Genomic DNA, 22,257 nt, shown 5'->3' with positions numbered 1-22,257 from the left:
TTATAGTTTTGACGTTAATTTCCTTGCCAGGACATTTGTTATACAAATTTTGGTGACATACCTATCTACACGTAAGCTGGATAATGAATATGTGCTGTTCTGTATTCTTATGCTACGATCTTGGAAAACGGTTAAGCTTGTGGATTTTTCGCTGGCCGCCGTAATGTGAGTGCAATGGTCACTTGCAAGGGATGGACCCTCCAATGTGTCGTGTCTGTAATGTAATTTTCGGTGTTCTTGTTGAATGTCCCGATTTTTGCCATTCTCAGGCAAACTTAAAATCTTCTCAACTGTTAGTCATCCCTGTTGGCAGATGATCACTGCATTTTAACAAATAGCTTTAACAAGCTTTTTACGAAGAGTTTATCTTCTGCAGGTCCCTCTACAACCTTGCACTTTTAACCTATATCAAGAAACTTTTAACACCTCTTTTTTAACTCTGAGGAAATGATTTTAGATAAGGGGATACATTGCAGTAAATATGATACTAGCAAAGTAAAGTCGAGAAATAATATTTTAATTACAAATTGAGGCATTGCTATGGAGATAAGGTACAATAAATACTTGTCTTTGCATGGAAACAGAATCTGCTAGAGTCTATACAATTCTAAAATTGTTCATAAATTAAAGGGTGGCAACACTTAGCAGACATTTTATTGAGAACTTACATATACATTGTAGACATTTCTTACACTATTCCTATTTCCACTCTTGACAAATGCATCTGCATAACACTCCCACTTGAGCGTTGATTCAAAATGTTCGAGAGCACACTGCTGCCTCCCCTGCGTTAGGATCTTTGGTAAGCATTTGCATTTTCTTTGCCTGTTGAAGAGGCACTTCACAATTTGTCCCACTGCTTAGCTAGCAACACTGTCAATAGGGCTTGAATAACCTGAAAAAAGAATAGTAGTCAAATTTCAGGACTGTATGAGAAACAGGAGGGCGCATAGTGGCGACACTAAGTGGGGGCCAAAGGAGCGAGCTCCCAGTTCAAGCGAGAAAATAATTATCCTATCGATTTTTAAAAATGTTATAACTAGGGCTCGGAAGTTGAGGAAAAATCCTTTTTTTCCCTTGTGTCCGAAGACGAGGCCCAACATAATATATGTTCATTTTGGATCACTGTAGGCCAGAAAAAGGTGGGTTTTTTGTCCTTTTTTGCCTTTTTCGGCGTTTTTTGGCTCATTGGTCCTTTTTTAGCCTTTTTTAGGTCTTAACGGCTTTCTTTGCAACTTCACCTTCTTTCGACTACGGTTTTACAGCCCATTCTCAATTCGAATCATCATCAGTTCATCACCTCTTAAACATACTTTCTGTAGTAAGGAAATAAAAAAAATAATAGCTAATAAATATATTTGAACCATCCCTTAAACGAGAGAAAAACATTTTTGGACGACTGCAGCAGGTAAGGTACAAAGTCCCTTAACCGTAACTTGTCTGGAAAGTCGCGCTGTAAGTGGCAACTTTATCTTGTTTTGAAGCTTTCAGTTTTTTCGCACTGTGCGTTCCATACCACCAGAATTTTGTAATTTTTTGATTCATTAAATATGTAATTAAAATGAAGATATTAATTAATTTCGATCACATTTATACGTCCTTTTTCCGTTTTTAGTCTTTTCTTGGCAATTTATAGGTCTTCAACTTTCGAGCCCTAGTTATAATACTTACGTTCTGGATTAACTGGAAAAAATCTGTACACACAGCCTAGATGGGGTAGCCAAATGTACTACGCTCTTGCCCTTGGTACGAGCGGCCCTGGGTTCGATTCACGTTTGTGAGCTCCAAGATTTCGGCGTTGACTCAGCAACTTGAGGACAGCTGGGGAACTACTTTCAGGGAACTACTACGCAGGGTTGTCAAGATGAAGTCACCCAGAGCAATTTGCTTCATTGTCATGGATTTGCTTCATTTTTGTTTACTGATAGTTGGTCCACTATGACAAATATGTAATATTAGTTTTGTTCAACAAATATGTTGAAAGTTATAAATGTTTGAAATTTGACGAACGAACACACCATGTGGCACAAAACATGTCATATCTCGGAAACTATGTGGAGTATTGTGATGATTTAGGTATTGTTGGAGAGGAGAAAGACAGTCATAACAGAAAATGGCTACATTACTATCTTACCTATTCAGAATGTAGAAAAATCTTTAAATAAATTAATATTTTGTGACGAGAAAGACACCTCACTTCGGGTAATTGTTTGATAGGGAGTCACAGGTTTTGCCACAGCATAATCAATACATGTTCAACATAATATGAAAAATCAGAAAGGTAATATTGTTCATAATAAGAATATCACAGGTTTCAGTATACAATGTATGAACCATTGTTTCCATTGGCACAAAGTTATATTTTTTGACAAATGGCCCTAAAACACTCACAAATTACCACTAATATGAGTACACAATATTGTTAGAAATGTTGAATACATGGGAGAAGCATTTGTATGATGTTTGTCCACTTTTAGCTCACAGAAATTATGCTAATACCATAGTTTTTGTCCAGAATGGATATGGGTCAGTACATAACGAATGGTCAAGCACTGGTTGCTTGACCATTTTTAAAATTTTCAATATTTTTCTTGTTCTAACCCCTGTTCAAAGCAGCCATCACTTTTCTAAAACTTGACTTTGTTTAAAAATGACGGCCATTTTTTGTTTCATGACTTCGGGTATTTTTGGCCATTGCAGAGAGTTGCGATAATTATGATAACTCAGCTAAGAAAAATGATAGAAACCTGTGGCAAACAACATTGTTTTCAGTACATTTCAAGCTTTATTTTTTATGTTCTGTGCCTCTTTTCACCATCTCTAATGAAAATGGCTGAAATTTAAGACCAAAATTGATGTTCAATTGTGAACAAAATTTGGTTGATATTGATTTATGAAGCAACTTTTTGTCTTTCAATTTGGTGATTTCGCGTGGAATGACCCTATCGCAATCTCAAGTTGAAAGAAAAACTACAACCCTAACTTGAAAGGTAGACGTAGCGGCTCCTGTCTAGAAAACCAGAAAACGTCGGTAACTAGACTGTATGCGATGACGACCCTTCACTCTATGAAAAGTTGCTTTGGGTGTTTGGGTCCTCAAAGGGTTGTACAGTCACGGACACTTCTGAGTTGTAACAATCCCATTAACGTTCAATGTAATCGTTACAAGTCAGAAGTGTTCATGACTGTACATACACGTAATGCACACATGTTTATAAGTAAAAGTCAATAAATGTTTTATTGAATAATTTAAGGTAATTTTGTGTACAGTCACCAACAATAAAAATGGGACACCTAGATCCTGAAATACTCGCTTCCCTGCAATGCCTTAAGTGTGTTGCATAACTATACGGCGATTAGCCGACTCTAAGGCAACTTTTCAATTGTGAGTTCTGCTATAGATGGAGAGGAAGGCAAGGCGGTATTTTAGGATGTAGGTATCCTATTTTTATTGGCGGTGACTACCTATCACTTGTGCCCCTTTCCAACGGAAACATCCTGGCATCGCTACCGAGGTCGTCAGACAATTTCAGACTGGTCAGCAGCAACAAGTGCTCCTGACTCCCTTCTGGTTACGAACCTTGAGCAGATAATGTAAGATCCTTGGAATCAGCAAGGGGAAAACTGGAACGACAATTAACCTACCACTTCAACGAAAAGAGATTTGTTGATGGAAGTGTCAAATTTCCAAAACTGAATAATTTAATGTTGGGAGCTTGCCTGGAAAACCGCAGACCAGATAGCATAGTGGCCGAGGATTTGAAACAAGATTTCCACGGTATTTTCGGTCTTCCTCCAGCATCCCGCATTCTGGAGCTTTTTCTCTAAGTAGCAGCTGTCTGGAGGCTCCATCCCTGCTATCGTCTCCCAATCTTGGGCGCCATCCACTCCGCAGCAGAGGAACTGAAAGAACCCAAGAAAACGCGTACATTAAAGTACTCTGCGAAAGTATAAATTGCTGTATTAGGGAAACTAAGAAAAATTATCCGCAATTTTCACCATAACCTTCAGCGCTTGCGTGGCCGAAGTTTCATATAGTAAACATGGCCGCGCTGCTGGCAGTGTGCACAAGGTAGTACTGACCGCGCTTTCCAGATTTCACCGGTGGACGGCCTGGTGCACCGCTGATGCACCGTATTTCACCGGGGCGCACCAAAGTTTTCACCAGGTTAAACCATGACGTTATCAATTTACACCAGCCTCAAGAGTTGCTGCGGCTGGTGAATCAAAATGGCATCATCTGCATTCAAGCTTGTTTTGATTCGTGATATGCGTTCTGTAGGCAATAGTACAGAATGACACGCCGATTTTGTTGCACGGAGGGCGAATAGACTGGTTGCGGGCATAAACTGTCGACATTTTTAATACTACTGCTCCTTCAGTTGCACCCAAAGTGAAATGAAGTATGCCGATGCATCAAAACATGCGTCCATCTTCTGCTGCAACATGCAGGATAACATCCATTTTCAAAATTTGATATCTTTACAAAATAATACCACTTAAATTCGTACTGCACATGCAAAATAAGATGTCGTTAAATGAAAATATATAATATTCATGAAATATCTTCTGTGATTTAGCCACTGATGGTGATTTATTCCTCATAGATGCGGATATGCGTGAGCATTCCGAATCTGACTTTCATTTGTTTCAGTATGAAGCTTTCCGAAATTCACCGAATTTGACGTCATTTTTGGTGCACCCCACCAACCCCCTTCCCTCGGGCACGCCACTGATGACTCATTTGCAGAGAGCATGCCACCTCATCGACTGCCGCCATGTGACCCGTCTGTTCGTCAGAATCATCTCTTGAGCTTGTTGAATCTTCCCGTCGGTCGTGGGGGTTGATAAGCGTCCTGCTCCCGCTTCGTGCTTTTAGCTTGTCCGTTATTTTTAAACCTCTCGATCCACTCATACGCACTTCTACGCGGTAGAACACTGTCCCCATATCGTACTGAAATCCTGCGGTGAAATTCAGCCCCTGACACACCTTCGGATCATTGATCTATATTCTACCTTGATGCACACTGCCAGCAGAGCGGCCATGTTTACTCTGTAACAAAAGAAGGAAGAATGGAGCGATTAAGGCCCCTTCATACCGCGACGAAAACGGGCAGTGCAGACGTTCTGTTTTGAACAGATTTTTCAGTTACGAGCAAAGATAGGACCTCGGGGTTTGTTTTCTATCCTTCAGAAAATATGGCTGCGTAATTCCTACAAAGCAGAAATTTAAAAAAAGACCCTGTTTAATAAGTAAATTGGGCATAAAAATGGGGAAAACCGTAATTTTCACATGCAATTATCTCGTTAACCATACAAGCTAATGGAAAACTGTTTTGTTGGGGTCATGCAATGCTCATTGTACTTGACATTAACATCATCACTGTAAAAGTCAGTTTTCATATTTTGAGACTGTTTGAGGAAAACGAAACCCTTGCAATACGTAAAAGTGTCCCTGCACTGTAGCGACACCTCGTGCAGATAGTTAGAAGCGTTCTAAACCCCACCCACAGTAGGCCGCGGAGGGATACAACAAAATAGCTCGTGAAGACAAAACACGATCGCAAGCGACAGGGAAGTCTGCATGCGTCAACTGGACGTGTTCAATTGCAAAATATGGGTGACGGCAGCAAGTTTCTTTGGCGCAAGAAGTAGGCTCCGAGAAAATCGTCTGCTGCAGAAACAACAATGAAGTTTCAAGCGCTACAAAATCGCCGGCAAAATAAGGCTTCAGAATGAAATATAAATAAAACCTATCCGTTAACTACATCATCAAATGGGGAAGAATTTATCGCTTTCCATTAGACGTTTACATTGCACGTACGTAAACCAGTAACGTTATTTTGAGTAATTCAATGAAGCCTGTCTCCTTCGCAAATATTACGCTATAATACGTAGAACAAGTTTGCTGGGGGTCCGCCCCCCCCGAAAAGATTATGAAGTACTAAAATTAAATAATGTAAATATACTCCTTTAGCAATTTTTGCATATTAGATGGATAATTTCCTCTGAACGCGTATTGGAAAGGAAGGATTATAGCTATAAATATCGTACGGCTTTGAAGTACAGTATAACACCCGAATACTTATGAAGCACTACTATTTTTACTCTGAATATATTGGAAGGCAATGATTAGGACTGAGATCATACGGCTTTGAAAGACATAAAGGATTTATTTATGGCGTGTGGACCCCCTCCCCCAAACGAAAAGATTACCTAACTAACTAACTCTCTAGCCTTCCTAAACCGAAGGTTCATGGCTGCAGCAACACGGGCCTTCCATCTGTCCCTATCTTGAGCAAGATCTATATACTCTTTTCCATCCCTACCGATTTCCTTTAGGCCCATCTCAACGTTGTCCCTCCATCTTCGTCTTGGCCTTCCTACAGGTCTCTTACCATCAGGTTCCCCAACAAGAATCCTGTGAACTCCTCTTTCCTCCCCCATTCGTGCCACATGGCCTGCCCACCTAAGTCTTCTTGATTTAATTATTCTAATAATATCTGGACATGAATACAAATTATGTAGTTCTAAATTATGTAACCTTCTCCACTCACCTGTCTCCTCATCCCTTTTAGGTCCAAAGATTTTCCTAAGGGTCTTATTTTCAAATACTCTCAATTTATGTTCCTCTTTCAATGGAAGGGACCAAGTTTCACACCCATATAATACTACAGGCAAAATTACTGTTTCGTATATTTTAACTTTTAGTTTCTTAGATATTAAACGAGAAGAAGTAACATGCATTTCCTGAATTAAGCCTACTTTTTATTTCCTCCTTACTATAATTTCACTTTTTAATATTACTCCTAAGTATTTGAATTTGGCAACTGGTTCAAACGAGTTGTTATCAATAATTAGATTTTGATTATTACCTAACACTTGGTTTCGGCCTGTAAGGATATATTTAGTTTTCTCTTTGTTAACTTCCAAACCTATCTCTTTAGCAGTTTAGAAAAATGTTTTAGCATTATTCTTAATTGTATTTATATCATCCCCTAATAAGTCTACATCATCTGCATATGCTAAAAACTGAGTCACAACATTTAATTTTAGTCCTTCGTTAGTTTATTTCACTTTCCTAACAGCATATTCTAAGGCAAAATTAAAGAGCAATGGAGATAATGCGTCTCCTTGTTTTAACACATCATGAATTGTAAATTTGTCAGACACATTAATACCCACACGAATTTTACTTTCTGTTTCACTGGTGCATACTTTTATCATACTAACAAGCTTCTTAGGTATTACAAACTCTACTAATATATTATATAATGTATCTATTTTGACCGAATCATATGCTTTTTTTTAAAATCAATGAATAGCTGATGGACATTTTGATTATATTCCCACTTTTTTTCAAGTCTCTGTCTAATGTGAAAACTTTGATCTGTAGTTGATTTGTTACATTTAAATCCACATTGATAATTACCTATAATTTCATTAGCATATGGGGTTAGTCTTGTTAAACGAATGTTGGATAATATTTTATATGTTGTTGAGAGTAGAGAAATTCCACAGTAATTATTGCAGTTCATTTTATCACCTTTTTTAAACACAGGAACAATTATGGATTCTTTCCACTGTTGAGGGATTTCTTCTTTTTTCCATATTAAACAAATTAATTTATGAATTTGACATATTAACGAATTTCCACCATATTTAATTAACTCAGCTGGTATTAAATCAATGCCAGGTGCTTTGTTATTCTTTAGCCTTTTAATAGCATTTTTAACTTCAGTCAAGTTAGGTTCTGGAACTAAAGGTTCTGCTGTGTGTACTTCATTTACTTCTGATTTATCTCCTACATGAACATTTAAGAGGTCATTAAAGTAGTTCTTCCATCTATTTAGAATATCGCTTGGGTCAGCTAGAAAATCACCATCTTTATATTTTATCAAGTTTACTTTACGTTGCCACCCTTTTCGAAATTCATTTACACCTTTATATACATCTCTGATATTTTTGTCTTTGCTGTTCGTTTCAATTTCGTTAATTTTGCTTTTCAAGTAATCTCTTTTTTTACTTCTAAACGTACGGTTAGCTTCTCGCTTTATTCTATTATAATTGCTTAGATTTGTATCATCAGAGTTATTTAACCACCTAAGTCTAGCCTGATTTCTTATTTCTATTAGATTATGACATTCATTATCAAACCATGGCTTACTTTTTCTCGGTTTATGGTATCCTATACTTTCTTTAGCTGCTGATTCTATTGCATTACGTATGTGCTCCCAATTCTTATTTACGTCTGTTTCATTTATATTTTCATCATCATTTAAATCCTGCAAAACATCAAATCTATTTGACAGTTTAATTTGGTAATCTTTCTTAATTCTTTCATCAGCAAATTTTCCTGTATCAAATTTTATAACTTTTAGATTTTGTTGCTTATGATTTATCACTGCGAGTCCTTCTCTTAATTTAGCAATTACTAAATAATGGTCACTGGCACATTAAGCACCTCTATTTCTACGAACGTGAATTATACTAGTATGCCTTCTCTTATTAATGAGAATATGATCTATCTGATTATGGGTTTTACCATCTGGAGAAGACCAGGTATATTTATGGATATCTTTATCTTTGAAAAGATTACCAAGTAATAAAATAATAACAATACTCGTTTAGCATTTGTTGTATATGATGGTTGTTAGCTTTATCTGAAGAGACAACTTATTGGAAGGGAAGGATTATATTGGGATCGTACGGCTTTGAATGATGTTACAAAGAAGGTTTATGCATACTACAACTCATAACAATATGTATACAATATTAATCAGAAACTTCACTGTATCTAACATTTATTTCGCTATGCAATAGTATTCAATTCTTCTTCTATTTGACATTAATTTAATTACTGGGCACTTGTTCTTATGTAAATGTTTCTACTTTTAACTACAGGTAAGCTACATAATGAAAATACACTGTTTGCCTTTCTACCTAGTCACGTAATAATAATATATTAATTTATATATATAAATTAGTATTACTTTAATTCAATTAAAATATCATCATAAAAATATTATTATTATTACTATTATTATTATTATTCGTAAGACATTTCGTTCAGATCTATCCCGAAACATTTCTGGATAAGCCACTGATTGTGTAGAATTTTCTTTGTTCCACTTCGAAACGGTTTATTACGAGGTGTAAGAGCTATCACAAATCACGAACACAACACAGCGAGCGAAAATAAAAATACAGAAGCGGCTACTATTTAGCGGCTAAAATAAACTTAAAAATGTCCACGATGCTATTAGAATCATTATATTTGAGTTTTACATCATATAATTCGATAATTTGACATTTTTGAAATTACATGAAATTGCACATTTTACAGGTTTCTTCCTTATCCTTATCTTTCCCTGCTTAGAATTGTGAAAGGGGTTACAAAACTATAAGTAGTGATTTTCAAGATATTTTTAGAGTAGTCAGCAATATTTCAGATGAAGATATTAGAGGATGAGAACGTGGTACTTTTTATTTCGGCTATTGAATATTTCACCTCCTAAGGGATTGCACATTTGTAGAATATCATATTAGAGAGGCGTTCCCTTGTTGCGTTGCTATTTGGAGTGCACTGCCACTTGAGTTGTATGTGTTTAAGGTAAATATAAAAATAATTTATTAAATTGTATGTCATATTTTTTTTCTTTTCTTGTTATTTGTACATCAAAGAAGCAAAGATTGGAATAGTATACAAGGTGGGCCAGACTCAATTAGGCAGTTTTCGAACATTAGTAACCAATCAATCCAACAGCACATGGAAAAATTGGGAAGTACATTTTGTTGTCGATAGATGGCTTCATCACACGGTATGCTGTGAACGAGGTTGATCGCTGGATTGGCCGTCGAGGGCATGTGGAGTGGCCAGCCCGATCACCCGACACCAACCCACCAGACATTTTTCTTTGGGGTTATCTCAAACACAAGGTGTACGCTAATCCCATTGACAGTAGCAACATATGGAGTTCAAGAATGTTCCGGTTAACATGTATAGGAAGTCGTGTGAAAATGTTGCTTTGCGTCTACAAGCCTGTGTAGACTTACCTGGTGCCAAGGTCGACTACTATCTTGAATATCAATGACTTATGTGTGTGTGATTCCATTTTTGTAACCATTTTGTAGCCATTGGAATTGTTAACATTTGTCAATAAAAATAAAATAAAGAAAAATTAAAAATAACATCGAATCAAAAACTGTCTAATTGAGTCTGGCCACCCGGTATATCTACATACGAAACTGTTACTAATGCAAGAAAAATAAATGTACCTTGAGAAAAATCAGTCTACTCCGTACCCTGCGTTGTATATGGCAATGTCTGTTCTCTCTCATCATCCCATTCATTACTGTTCACCACGAAATAAACTTTATCTGAAGAAAATAATTCAGAAATACTACTAATTGAGGATTAAAAGTGGTAAACGTTGTAAGTGCCAAAAGCGAAAGTGTTGGGAAATCGCATCGTTCTGCACATCAGCCCGTAAGAACGTTTCACACGAGTTACCTCTTTACACGCCGTTTGAACTACTTAGAGGGCTACCAGCCACGTTTCACGTTTACCACATTATAAAGCATGGCACATTTCACAGTTTAACGTGGAAAACGGTGTTTGAATTATTGTGGCACTTACATCGTTTACAAATTTTAGTCTTCAATTCAGTAACACACAACTTTACTCTTCCAGTTTGAGCGTTGTTCGTTGTAAAAGCATAGTTGTAAAACTACAATTTTAGCATACGTGTAGTTAATTGTGCATGATCAGAATGATATGTGTATACCTTATGGAACACTGTTCATTCAATGAACCTGTTGTGATCACTGACTGGGCAAACTGAAGGAATGTTTAATTCGTGCTCTGTTTTAAATTAATTAGTGTCACATCCAGCGAAAATATAAACAGTTCATATTATTAGATTACTATTGTTAATAAATGTTATAATTAAAACAATGTATTGTTATTTTACTATAAATGCTAAAAACTAAACAAACTTGAAACTCCTCGCAACAAAAATCTGCGTAAGCCAATTATAGTTAGCTACAAAAATTGTAATTTCTATTTAGGAACTGTAGGTACAAAATAGGAACAGTTTTCGGTTTTCCCTTCATTGCTCTTTATGGAAGATTAAAAAAAGAGAGATAGAGAGAGAGAGAGAGTGCCTTTTCCCCTCCCCGCCTCTCCCACATAATGATATATCCAAGAATCAAGACAGATGAAAGCGCGGCTGTGTTTACTATTTTCCATTTCATAAATGATTGAGAATTTTTTGTCATCAAATTAAGGTTTTACTATCCATGAAAAATTCCTTACATGTTAAAAGAACGACAATTCATGTTTGCTTTCTTCGCTCGCCTGCGCGCCAGATAGTCAACTGCTTCACAACAAACAAATTTTCGTCCTTCCACCCTTTCAAGCGATTGTGTTAGTTTCCCCTCAGGTACCCACCCCACCTGCTCTCCCGTCAGCCGTGAACAGTAAACAGCGAATGCCTACCTTCAACGATCTCATATGGAGATCTGTTTCTGTGTGTAGGTAATCTTCTATACTTTTTTAAAATCACTTCGCTCTTTCTTTCACATAAATTGGGTAGGTTCGTTAGGGACTATTTACTGTGTCGGAGCTCCACGAGGCAGTAGAAGCTGACACACAAGAAAATGTGAAGACTGCCAATCTCGTAACGCACTCTGTTACGTCAGAGATAAGTGACAGAGTAAGCCACGCAAAAACCAATCCACATGACCCTCCCTCTTTTCCTTCTTCCTCAGATTCGACTTTCGTCAAATGTATGAAGGAGCCTTACCTCGGCCACGTAACCACAAGAATACTACTACCTTTCAGCACGCTGAAGGCAGTGTGGCTAACCTAAAGAAGGTTATGGCGAAAGTGTGGATAATTTTTGACTTCCCCTCGTACATGTGCAAGAAATGTCCCAAAAACGACGGTGTACTCGAAACTACTGTCGGATTAAAAATTATAGATACTCGAGTTTGGACTTAACTTAAAAATTGCCGAGTAGACTTATATGAAAACAACTAACACCAAAATTTTATTTAATTCAATTCTGCGTTGTAATCATTTTTTTTTCGAGTATGCCTTAAATGTTTTAGCGTTGTTGTAATTTTCCAAACAACCGCTCTCTTTGAAATTCTATAAATAAACGTGTTGTCCGATCGTTATAAAGTTTGAAATACAATTCTTAATGTTCATTTTTTTTTAATCGACCAAAATTATTGTTATCAATTTTGTGAAACACCTTCTTCTTAGTATTGGGTAGTCCTCAAATACGATCGTGGTTGTCTTTTGAATCTGTTTACAACTGTTTTTAAAACACAACATCACTGTAAACTACGTTGGGAAACAGATTTTATGCAGATTAATATTTCAACGGAGTATCGATGTTCGTTGGACTTGGCAACACCGCACGCACTATCGCTACCCGACTGGCAGTGACAGCCCTCGTATATCCTCACACATCGCTGTTGAGTCGGGTGTTTTTGGTTAAAAAAAATGTGGAGAGCGGGGATCTTCCTTTTGTTTACCGCATTCCCTCCCTGGTTCTAAAGGCGATCGGAGCGTGGTGTTGATCACATCACCTTCAATAATAACAAAATGCGTACATTTGCGGTGTATTTATGCTAAGAGAACTTAACAGACTTAACATAACAAAAAATACGTTCTGCGGTGACGTCAGAAGGGAAGATTGCTAGAGGCTTGTGTGATTAGTGAGGTCCTTCCAGTTCGGTATGCCGAGTCCAGACTACGACACGTGGTCTTAGGCTATGGAGGAAGGGACTAGGCTCGTGTGTAAGTTTTTAGACACACACATCTTGCTCGTTCAAGCGTCTTCAAGGAAGCCACGTTGCCATATTAACAGCATTCAGGTTGCAAACTCCTAACGAACGAGGTTGCTAACTCAGAGTTTTCTATTTTCTTTTACAGTAGGCTATAGTGAATTTACATTGTTATATACCTGTACTGGAATTTGATAAAATTGAATATTTGGAAATCTAAAATTATATTGAGTTCTGGTTAAAATTTTTCTTAAGAATTACATTCTTAAGTGCGTGAAGTTTCGTAAAAAATATTAAATAAAGTATTGAGGCCATTCCCCATCCAGGATGAAGTCTGGAGCATTATTTTTTTTACATGCATTAATGATTATAATTAAAGCAAATCTAAATCTCTTGTTAAAGTACAGATTCAGTTTTAATCTTAACCAGCCTTGTGGTAGGGGTGAAATGGGCAATTTTATTCACAAAATCTAATCGATTTCCTTCTGCATCTTAGTCTCTGCGCTACAGCCTTCGCAGATAGCCTAACTACCCTATTATCCATACCAGCTAACTGTAGACCAGGCGAACGAGAACAAGTCTCTGCGCAAGTAGTGACGCGAGACGGCTCCACCAATGAACAGTGAGAGAAAGAGGATTGCATAAAGGGCGAAGGGAGTTTTCCCGATTACCTCCCCATTTCCTCCAGCGTTGCAAACTTTCGAAAAGGATAATACCGAACACACATGGCAAACGGACCGTATTTTTGTCTCCATGTCCGGCCGATTGGTTTAAGAAATATTAGGGATAAAACTTCAAGAGAGCAAATTTTCACAAGCCGTGCATTTAGCGTACGGACTAAGGTCTGGACCATACATCCGTATATGTACGGTCAGGACCATATGGTTGGCAACTCTGTGCTTTCACCATTCGATTTTCCTCTGTCGATATGCGCGGCCCTGCTCTACAGTTAGGTGGGACAGGGTATAGAACATAACCTTCTGGTACTTACATTTCGTTGAAAGTTGTCCCACAATTCGAGCGTCTTGGAGTCTTTCTGCGCCTTTGCGAGTGAGTCGTACGTGGCCTTCTTCATCCCCCCTCGGTCGTCCTTTATCTCCTGATATCTGACGAGCAGCGTAATGCCACTGGACAACTGGAGCAATGCGGCAAGCAGCACGAGGACTGAAAACTGGGAAAGGTACAAAAATAAATTTCAGTTTTTATACTTTGCACTTCTGTTTCTTCTGTTTTTTAATATTTCAAATATTGTAAGAAAATCAACCTTTACATTAAAGGGGAAAAATACAGGGTAAGATAAATGTCGCTTTCCCCAAGAAATGAGCAATGCACTTTCTTTTGGAAAAAGCGACTTTTATCCCACATTGTAATTTAAAATTAATATCAATAATTAACTCATTTAATTGATAACGCCATAGGCGTTACAGGTCATGAATTGGTGTATACAATGGCGTAGCAAGGGGTGGGCGAAGTGGGGGACCTCCTGGGGTCTCGCACCTGAATAGGCCTCGCGTTCCATGGGGTTGATGCAAAAGAATGCAATAATGGAAATCAGAAAAAGATGGAAAAGGATAATTTTCGTTGGCAATAAAATTAGAACATTCTGTTTTTAAATTCTACTTAAACACTATAATTTGAGCGTAACTTTCAGGTGGGCGAGCCCTAAGCATAAAGTGCCCGAAAATGGTAAAAACTATTTTCTCGTGTGAAACATTTACGCAAAAATTCGCGATAACTTCCCTGGACATTTTAATCCATTTATTATTTTATTGAATAAGAAGCACTTTGTCTTGTCTTTTGTTCTTTCTCTTCACCTTGCTCTCCAGATTTTAATATGTTAACAACAAAGCACCTCCAACTGCCACGAAACTAGCATGAGGCATTTAAATGCTTGCGTTGTTTTGAATCACGAAGGGCGTGGATATTATCAGTAGTTCTTCCTTCCTTCGTACAGCTTCAGATTTCAGCTCCCGGAAAACACAGAAAGACATCTTTAGTGAATAAAATTATTAAATGCAATTTTCGTGAGTAATTTACTATTATTATATAAATATAATAATTTGGTGATGTATCTCTAAAGAGTTTGTTCGATTCACATTGAAATTTCAAATTTAAAAAGAAATGGGAATTCTAATCTCGCCCAGGGCCTCGCGATAAGTTGCTACGCCATTGGGTGTATATGTATGGTTTGCCCCATATAATTTTTAACATAATTTTGACTAACACTTATATTACAATTACCGGTTTAGGTGAAAGCATTTTCCTTGGAATTTTTCTTAATATTTCTCCTACGACCGAATTCTACCTTGTAAAGTTGAGACATATGATAGCAATTTGATGCTGTAGTATATGCTATGGTATATTCCACAGATAGAATCGGTCCTTATGTACCATCACCAATCAGAACCGAGCTCTGCGTCACATGGGCACATGTAATGGCGGCCGACAATGTATCACTTCAATTTTAAAAAGCCAGTAACTTTTCAACCGAGAGGAAAAACGTTTCCCACGAAACGGTTTTAGGTACATATTTGATTTGATTGATTGACTGATTGATTTGTTTTATTTTACTTCACCTTTTTGGGCCACTTTTGGCTAATTTACGAAGATGGGGATGAGTGACATGATGAAACTAATGAATGGACACTCACAAACATCCATGCCCAGGACGGGATTCGAACCCGGGACCCCTGGTTTAGGTACATATAAATGGCGCTGCATAAATACATGCTTTATAGTGCCTCCAATTCACGTGTGGAAGAATTCATTAGTTGTTTCAATTGTAAACACCGGACACTGGCTCATGTACAGAAATATCTCAGTATGTAGGTGAGATTGGTGGTTGCTGTTACAAAAATGTGGCGAGTTTCAGTTTGTTTGCACGATAGCTCTTAATTAAATAACCATTTCCTATTCTAAATTACATATTCCTCTTTTAATTTATTTGTTGTGAAACGATAACCGCGTAGCTCTGTGTGCTTTTGTGCTGTACATATTATCTAATATTTTCTGCACGATTCGTATCCCAATTGCAAATGCTAACTGGCCTGTTACAGGAAGTGCTTCTGTGTAAAGTATTGTCTGCTATAAAAAATGCTATAAGATTTTTGGAAGCATTTACCAGTAGCGGCACTGACGGTCATGCTAGTCATGCTCGGCATGATCTATTTTACAGCAAAATAAAACGTATTTGTGCTTATAAACATGAAAATATAAAATCTATACTGTGTCATCCTTTTTGCCGTATTTTTCCTTCGAATTATTCGTTTTTCTCAGGCGCACGGCACAGTCAGTAGTTTTGCAATGGGAACGTCGTCTGCTGCAGAAGCTCCCGTCGCTTCGCGTTACGTGGGAAGTTATGCCATTCTCCTTAGGCAGTACTTTTCTCTGATTGGTCGCTGACACATGCCTCACCACAGTGGTTTGGAAAGGGCATGCGCGCAAGCGATTTGGGTCAGCTGCGGTTCCTCTCCCGAGGTCCTAGTAGTGGTTTGTTATGGCGTTCGAACGGGAGTTTGCACATTGTGCATTTTATCTGTTAATATAATTTATGTGTCTGTCCCAAGGTGATTACGAAATTCAAACGTTCTGCTAATTGGTGAGCATGACCATATTGATTTCTTTCCAGCCGCCACTGGCATTTACGTAACATTTATGCTAATAACAATGTTAATGGAAATGAAATGGTGGCAAACACAGTACATAATGTGTAGCATATTGCAGGAGCAAACGTGGCAACGCCTCCCTCCTAATCGCCGCCATTGAATTTGCGGCTTACTTGTAATTATTTATTTTGTCTACTTACCCATCGTAGCTTCACAGGGCTTATGTACATGGTTCCGCAAACGCCAAGATACGAAGAGATTAAAACGTGCCCTCCGACAACAATGATTAATATAATGGGCGCCAGGGCTTCTGGTTTCGAGAGTTCAATAAAACTATGGTACTGCATTAAAACTCCTCCTACAATAATAAACATGATGCCCGTCAGCTGAAGTAGAAGAGAAAGAAATATATTGAAGGATGTCGCCGATACTCTCAAGACATCAAATAACAAAAAAATTAGCAAGTGTTAACATTTCAACTTTTTCAGACCTTAGTCACTTATAAGACACTGGTCTCTCTCTATACACAGTGACGACGATGCTGAATTGGGGTCAGCCCACAAAACTCAGTAAGGGGTCATATACACACAGAAAACTAAATGCATCATACCGATTGACGCACCAGAACGCGTCGATTGATGCACTAAAGTGTGTTCTATCGCATCTGCGAATAATCATATTCACATTTGATGCATTTTAGTGCAATTTTGTATGTCGTAAAATAAACACGAAAGTGCATCACCTGATGCAAGCGAGGATTTATTTCAGTCGAGATGCATTATAATGTATCATTTGATGAGTTTTGATGCATCTTCCTGCATCTTTTTCAATGATGCCCTTAAACGTTTCGTCTGAGCTACAGATTTTATTTAGCTCACATGAAACGTTTAAGTGGATCATCGAGAAAACGCATGAAGGTGCATCAAAATGCATCAAATTATGCATTATATTGCATCTCGACTAAAAGAAATACTCACTTGCATCACATGATGCACTTTCGTGTTTCTTTTACGACATACAAAATGCACTAAAATGCATCAAACGACGCGTTTTGGTGCATCAATCGGTATGATGCATTTAGTTTTCTGTGTGTACGAGGAACAGTCAAATGAAAACCTTAATTTGTTTTTTATCTAAGTAGATTTCTGCATGTAAAGTTGTACAAGTTTGCTGCATTTTAGCATAGACCCATTGCTGATTCACATATATTTTAAAGTCTGAGTTAGGGCCTGTGTAACTCAAAAATAATATTTGGAATCTAAGTGCAATAACTTAGCCCATCTGCGTGCGGACTGAGGCCATTGTCGAACTTCCTCCTCTATTTGTAAACTTTCTGGCGTGGTAAGCATGCATAGACACATTGAATTTTCATTCAATGTGTATAAGTTTTAGGCTTCCAGAGGGCAAGAAACCGCTGTTCTTTCTGATGCATGTGTGTGTACAGGAGGCGCCATCTTTAAACTGACAAAAATTGTGTTCTGAAGCTCACTTGATCAGTGTTGCAGCCTCGAGGTCGTTTTATAAATAACAGTCAATACCTCATACGAATTTGAGCTGTTTATAGTATATCCTGTAGTCTATCCTGTAATTTTTGTCGGAATTTTAAGGTTTCAGTTTGACACCCCCTCGTATAATCAAGTTTCTGTGTAGTTTGCAGTAGGTAAGAAAATCGCTTATTAAAAGTCTAACGAGAATTTAATGATCGAAATGACACGGAAAGTATGCTACGTAGAAAAATCAAATACATGTAATAATAATAATAATAACAACAATTGTATTGTGAAACAAAACAGCCCAGTTTCTGCATGTCGATCATATTGCACAATACTGTTAGTATTGTGTTAATGTATTTATTGGTTGTAATACTTTCTTTTATACTAGATATATAATTTGATTATCGGAAAGATTTCTTCGATTGCAATGTCAATAATGTTTCATGTACGTTTTTTTTACTACTTACACACACAAAAACTATTTTCAACCTACAAATTTTGAATGTGAAAGCATTGTTCAATACTTTATGGGAACTTTAATAACATTTACAATTCCGATCGTTTGAAAAATTCATATATTTGAGATATGGAAAATTACCAATGGTTAAGAGAATACTTCCTTAATGAACGTGGGCAAAATACGACAGTTTGAGTGGACCCGTTTATCTTGACTCTCCTATACAGCGAGGCACACCACTGCTTATAAAACGTCTAATCTAAAAATTACTGGTAAATTGGAATCAAATCACATTAAGTAATAATTTCTGTTAGGCTTATCCTATTATTGCCTACATTGTGTTGTCTAACATTTCTCTATCATGGCATGCCCAACATTATGGAATGAGTTACGGGTGTAGTATCTCCACAGTGCTAATGTAATAAAGTAAAAAATAAAAAATAAAAAAAAACATTGGATACGTTAAAATATGGGAATACAAGTAAACTAAGAAAATTAACTTCAGAAAACCTCAAACTTTCATTAGGAGAGTGCCTCTTATCTCAGTTTTATCATTTATATCTTTCACATCAGAAATGCTCATTGTGAAGCATGATTTAAAAATAATTTTCATTTGTAACAATACTTAATGCACAGTACGTGTACATATGTAGAGAACAGTATCAATAATCATACATACACAATTCTCTTTTCATTTGTACACCATACCATCAACTTTTTTTCACAAATGAGAATGAAAACTAAAAGAAATACAGATAAATATGTACTAACTTATATTTTAGTAGCATTTATGTTTAGTTTTGCATTATCACTTGTTCCACCATAGTAAATCAACTTATGGATATTACTGAAGCAGTTTTCCTTAAGACATATCTGTTTAGATGAATTTACAAGAAAGTTCCATGTTGTTCTTATGAAAGTATGACATTTTTAACTGAAGTTATTACAAGTAATTTGGCACGTTGAGCTCAGTTATGTAAATTTTTGGAAGATCAAATTTTATAGCTGTTCAAAGCATATTAAGAAATGTATGTTACGTTATAGCAACTATTCTCATCAAGTATGTGCAAGGGTAAATTTCCTCATAGATTTAAAATAATAATTACGTGAATGGAAATCCGGTTCTCCTTAATAATCAACTTGCCAATTAGTTAGTATTCTATAATAACAATTAGAGGATTTAAGTAGTTGCTTACTACATACAGTCCATCAAGTATTAATAGTGCAATCTCCGAAAGAGCTATTAAATCCATCTTCTCGATAGCAATTTCTGCAATTTACCTCCTTGTTAGTTTCATGTATTCAGGTTGCACCATATAATGTAGAACTGTTTTCATTCGTTGACCAGTTGAGTTGTGCATACATAATAATGACAATAAGGTACAATTCAAACATTCGGGAAAAGCATGCAAAAGCATTAATAACTTTTTATTATTTTATATTGATATTTAATTGAAACACCATGTATATTCACATGTACACAGAACACTTTCAGTACTGAAATATTGAACAATCAACGATTGAGCTAATGATATGTAATTTACACAGCGCAATATTGACTAGCTTATTTTTTGGCTGTGCAATCTTGATTGGATTTTGTGGGTCAACCCTTCACAAGCCACTGAAAATATATCCTAGACCTAGAGCTAGCTACCTGTAGTTGGTTTGTTGATGCCTTTTATATATGCACGGGCCTTAGAATAAGTTAAATGCCGATGAATGCAATTTGATGATTTATTATGTTTGTTTATTTGCATTATATACGCATTATATTGTATACGACTGTGTTTATGAAAGGGGAGTTTGAACCCATTCGGCTCGCCTTTACGAGCCGAATGGGTTTTCCAAGAACGAAAGTGATGTCTTGTATAGAATAATTAATTTCCCTTATGTATAGTACCAGATTTTAAATCAGTGTTTGCTTTTGAAAAATACACATATGTATTTGTATCGAAACATCGAATAAAGTACATTTTATGTTTATGTTTAACATAAAATCGCTGTAAATTGGGAAATTTTCTGAAATGTTAGTATCTTTATTTTTTGTTCAAATCGTTCACACTATTTACAATCATCAGCACTATCTCTTGACATAGTGCCTTTTTTCCAAAGTCTTTGATGTGGATCAAGGGCTCCCGTAGGAGGGGCACTTGCACCCCTGAGATTCCTGGAAAGAGTTAATGTAATTCGAATGGTGAAATTATAGTGATATCCTATTACAAACAAATATTGTTTTCTGTAACTTACAGGCTGTAAGTTACAGCAACAATTATTATTATTTTTATTATTATTTCACAACACCCTTTGGCACGTAAAAATATGAAGCAGATGTACAGTGGTGGAAAGAATTACGTCCCCTTAAGGCTTTAATAGGAGCAAGAAATGCAGGAGGGTAGGCAACACACAATGCACCCTTCGATGACCGGGTGGCGTATTTCACAAATGCACATGGGATTCGTAACCGGAGAGTTATCAGCCAATCAACGGCCAGGAGGGAAAATGACGTTATGTCGAACTTGTCACCATCCACTTTCTCTTCAGTCGCGACTCGAGAGAGCCATCGCAGCGCAGAACTTGAATCACTCTTTGTTTACAACGTCCGATGTGCTTTTCTTCTGATTATGTGCGTTATGTTTCACATCGATTAAAAATGACTGATCTTAAATACCTTCTGTACAAAACACAAGAAAATACTTCGCAGTTCTATTTCTGAGTTTCTCATCATGTTTACTGCTCTTGGGAAAAAAAACATATTTCTAAGTCGCGCATTAGGTATTATTTTAAATGACTTGCGGGAAACGGGAATTAATTTAATTGCTGTTTTAACGTTGTCATTCGGCACACTTTATTTACCATATTTATGTGTACACAACTACAGGTGTACATGACCAAATCTACAGCGCCCTTTCTTTTAATTCACTATCAATTATGCTTTTGTCTTGCATCCAAGGGTCCCAACAGAGGAGGGCCAAAGTGGGTGGCACTTACCCCTCTACCCGAGTTATCTGGAAGGACTTCATACAATTGAAATATTTTGAAATGTCAGAGTGAAAACATAGACGAGGGGTGATTAAGGGCCTATGCAAATTATTCTAGTGCTGGTGATTCTTTATGACAATTCTCATAACTGGGGGAAATCCTCACTCCACCTTTCTCCCACTTTAAACACTGCTGGCCCCATGACAAATAAATCCTGCGGGTGGCCTTGTATCATCATTAATTGAACAAGAAAAGGGAATGAGATTGTGTCCTGCACGCACACACAAACAAAGTGAATAAATACATATTTACAGTGGTAGCGATTGGGTTCCAAAATTAGGAGGCAAGGTGCATAAACTTACAACAGGGAACGGCAGTGCTGCTACAACCAAGGGAATGAACGCTCGCGAGAGAATGGGGCTACATGGAGAGTTGTAACGTGACTGCAGCGTTTGCGTTTCCCCCATTTCTGCCTTGTACCTTAGATTCTCGAGACAGCCAGCACCTGGATTAGTCTTTCATGCTCACAAGTGGATAATTGTTTATCGTCCGGTCCATATTCTATCCAAGTTGCGTATTGTTTCATTGCAATACGGAACTTGGACCCTATTTAAACTGATTCGAAAAAAATGGTTCCAGGACCATATTTAAATTTCTCCTGGAATAAAGTTTCCTGGACCGTATTTAAATTAATCGGGAAAAAAGTTCCTGGACCAAATTTAAATACTTTAGAGATAAAAAGGTTCTTTACGGTCCAGAACCCATTTACTGGATCTTTAACAACCCTGGATACAGCACACGTTTTGAAATGAACACGAATTCGAAAGTTGAAGGACCTTGACCCTGAGGGAACTTCAAGGCCTCAACGATAAAGTGTTCTACATGCAATGACGGGACCAAAACATACGTCTAGTTTGATATGAAA

General features: G+C 37.1%; 1 protein-coding gene across 3 annotated transcripts; it reads right to left on the bottom strand.

Moving 5' to 3' along the window:
* Positions 1–696: 696 nt before the first annotated feature.
* Positions 697–19,641, bottom strand: LOC145992694 (leukocyte surface antigen CD53-like). Of its 3 annotated transcripts, none has more exons than XM_083129075.1 (5): positions 19,550–19,641; positions 16,604–16,789; positions 13,790–13,969; positions 3,721–3,903; positions 697–895 (listed from the first exon to the last, which is right to left on the bottom strand). In XM_083129075.1, exons 1-5 carry the CDS (start codon positions 19,604–19,606, stop codon positions 842–844), a joined length of 660 nt encoding a protein of 219 aa, XP_082985201.1. In that variant the 5' UTR covers positions 19,607–19,641; the 3' UTR covers positions 697–841. The 3 variants fall into 3 exon arrangements, with proteins under 3 accessions (XP_082985201.1, XP_082985202.1, XP_082985203.1); XM_083129076.1 differs by having other exon boundaries at positions 19,460–19,611; XM_083129077.1 differs by having other exon boundaries at positions 19,557–19,594.
* Positions 19,642–22,257: the final 2,616 nt, after the last annotated feature.

The sequence above is a fragment of the Lepisma saccharinum genome, chromosome 9 (genome assembly GCF_977018435.1).
Source record: "Lepisma saccharinum chromosome 9, izLepSacc3.1, whole genome shotgun sequence".
NCBI classification, from domain to species: Eukaryota; Metazoa; Arthropoda; class Insecta; order Zygentoma; family Lepismatidae; genus Lepisma; species Lepisma saccharinum.
The sequence above is the reverse complement of the archived record's forward strand: the minus strand, read 5'-3'. Positions and strand labels throughout refer to the sequence as shown.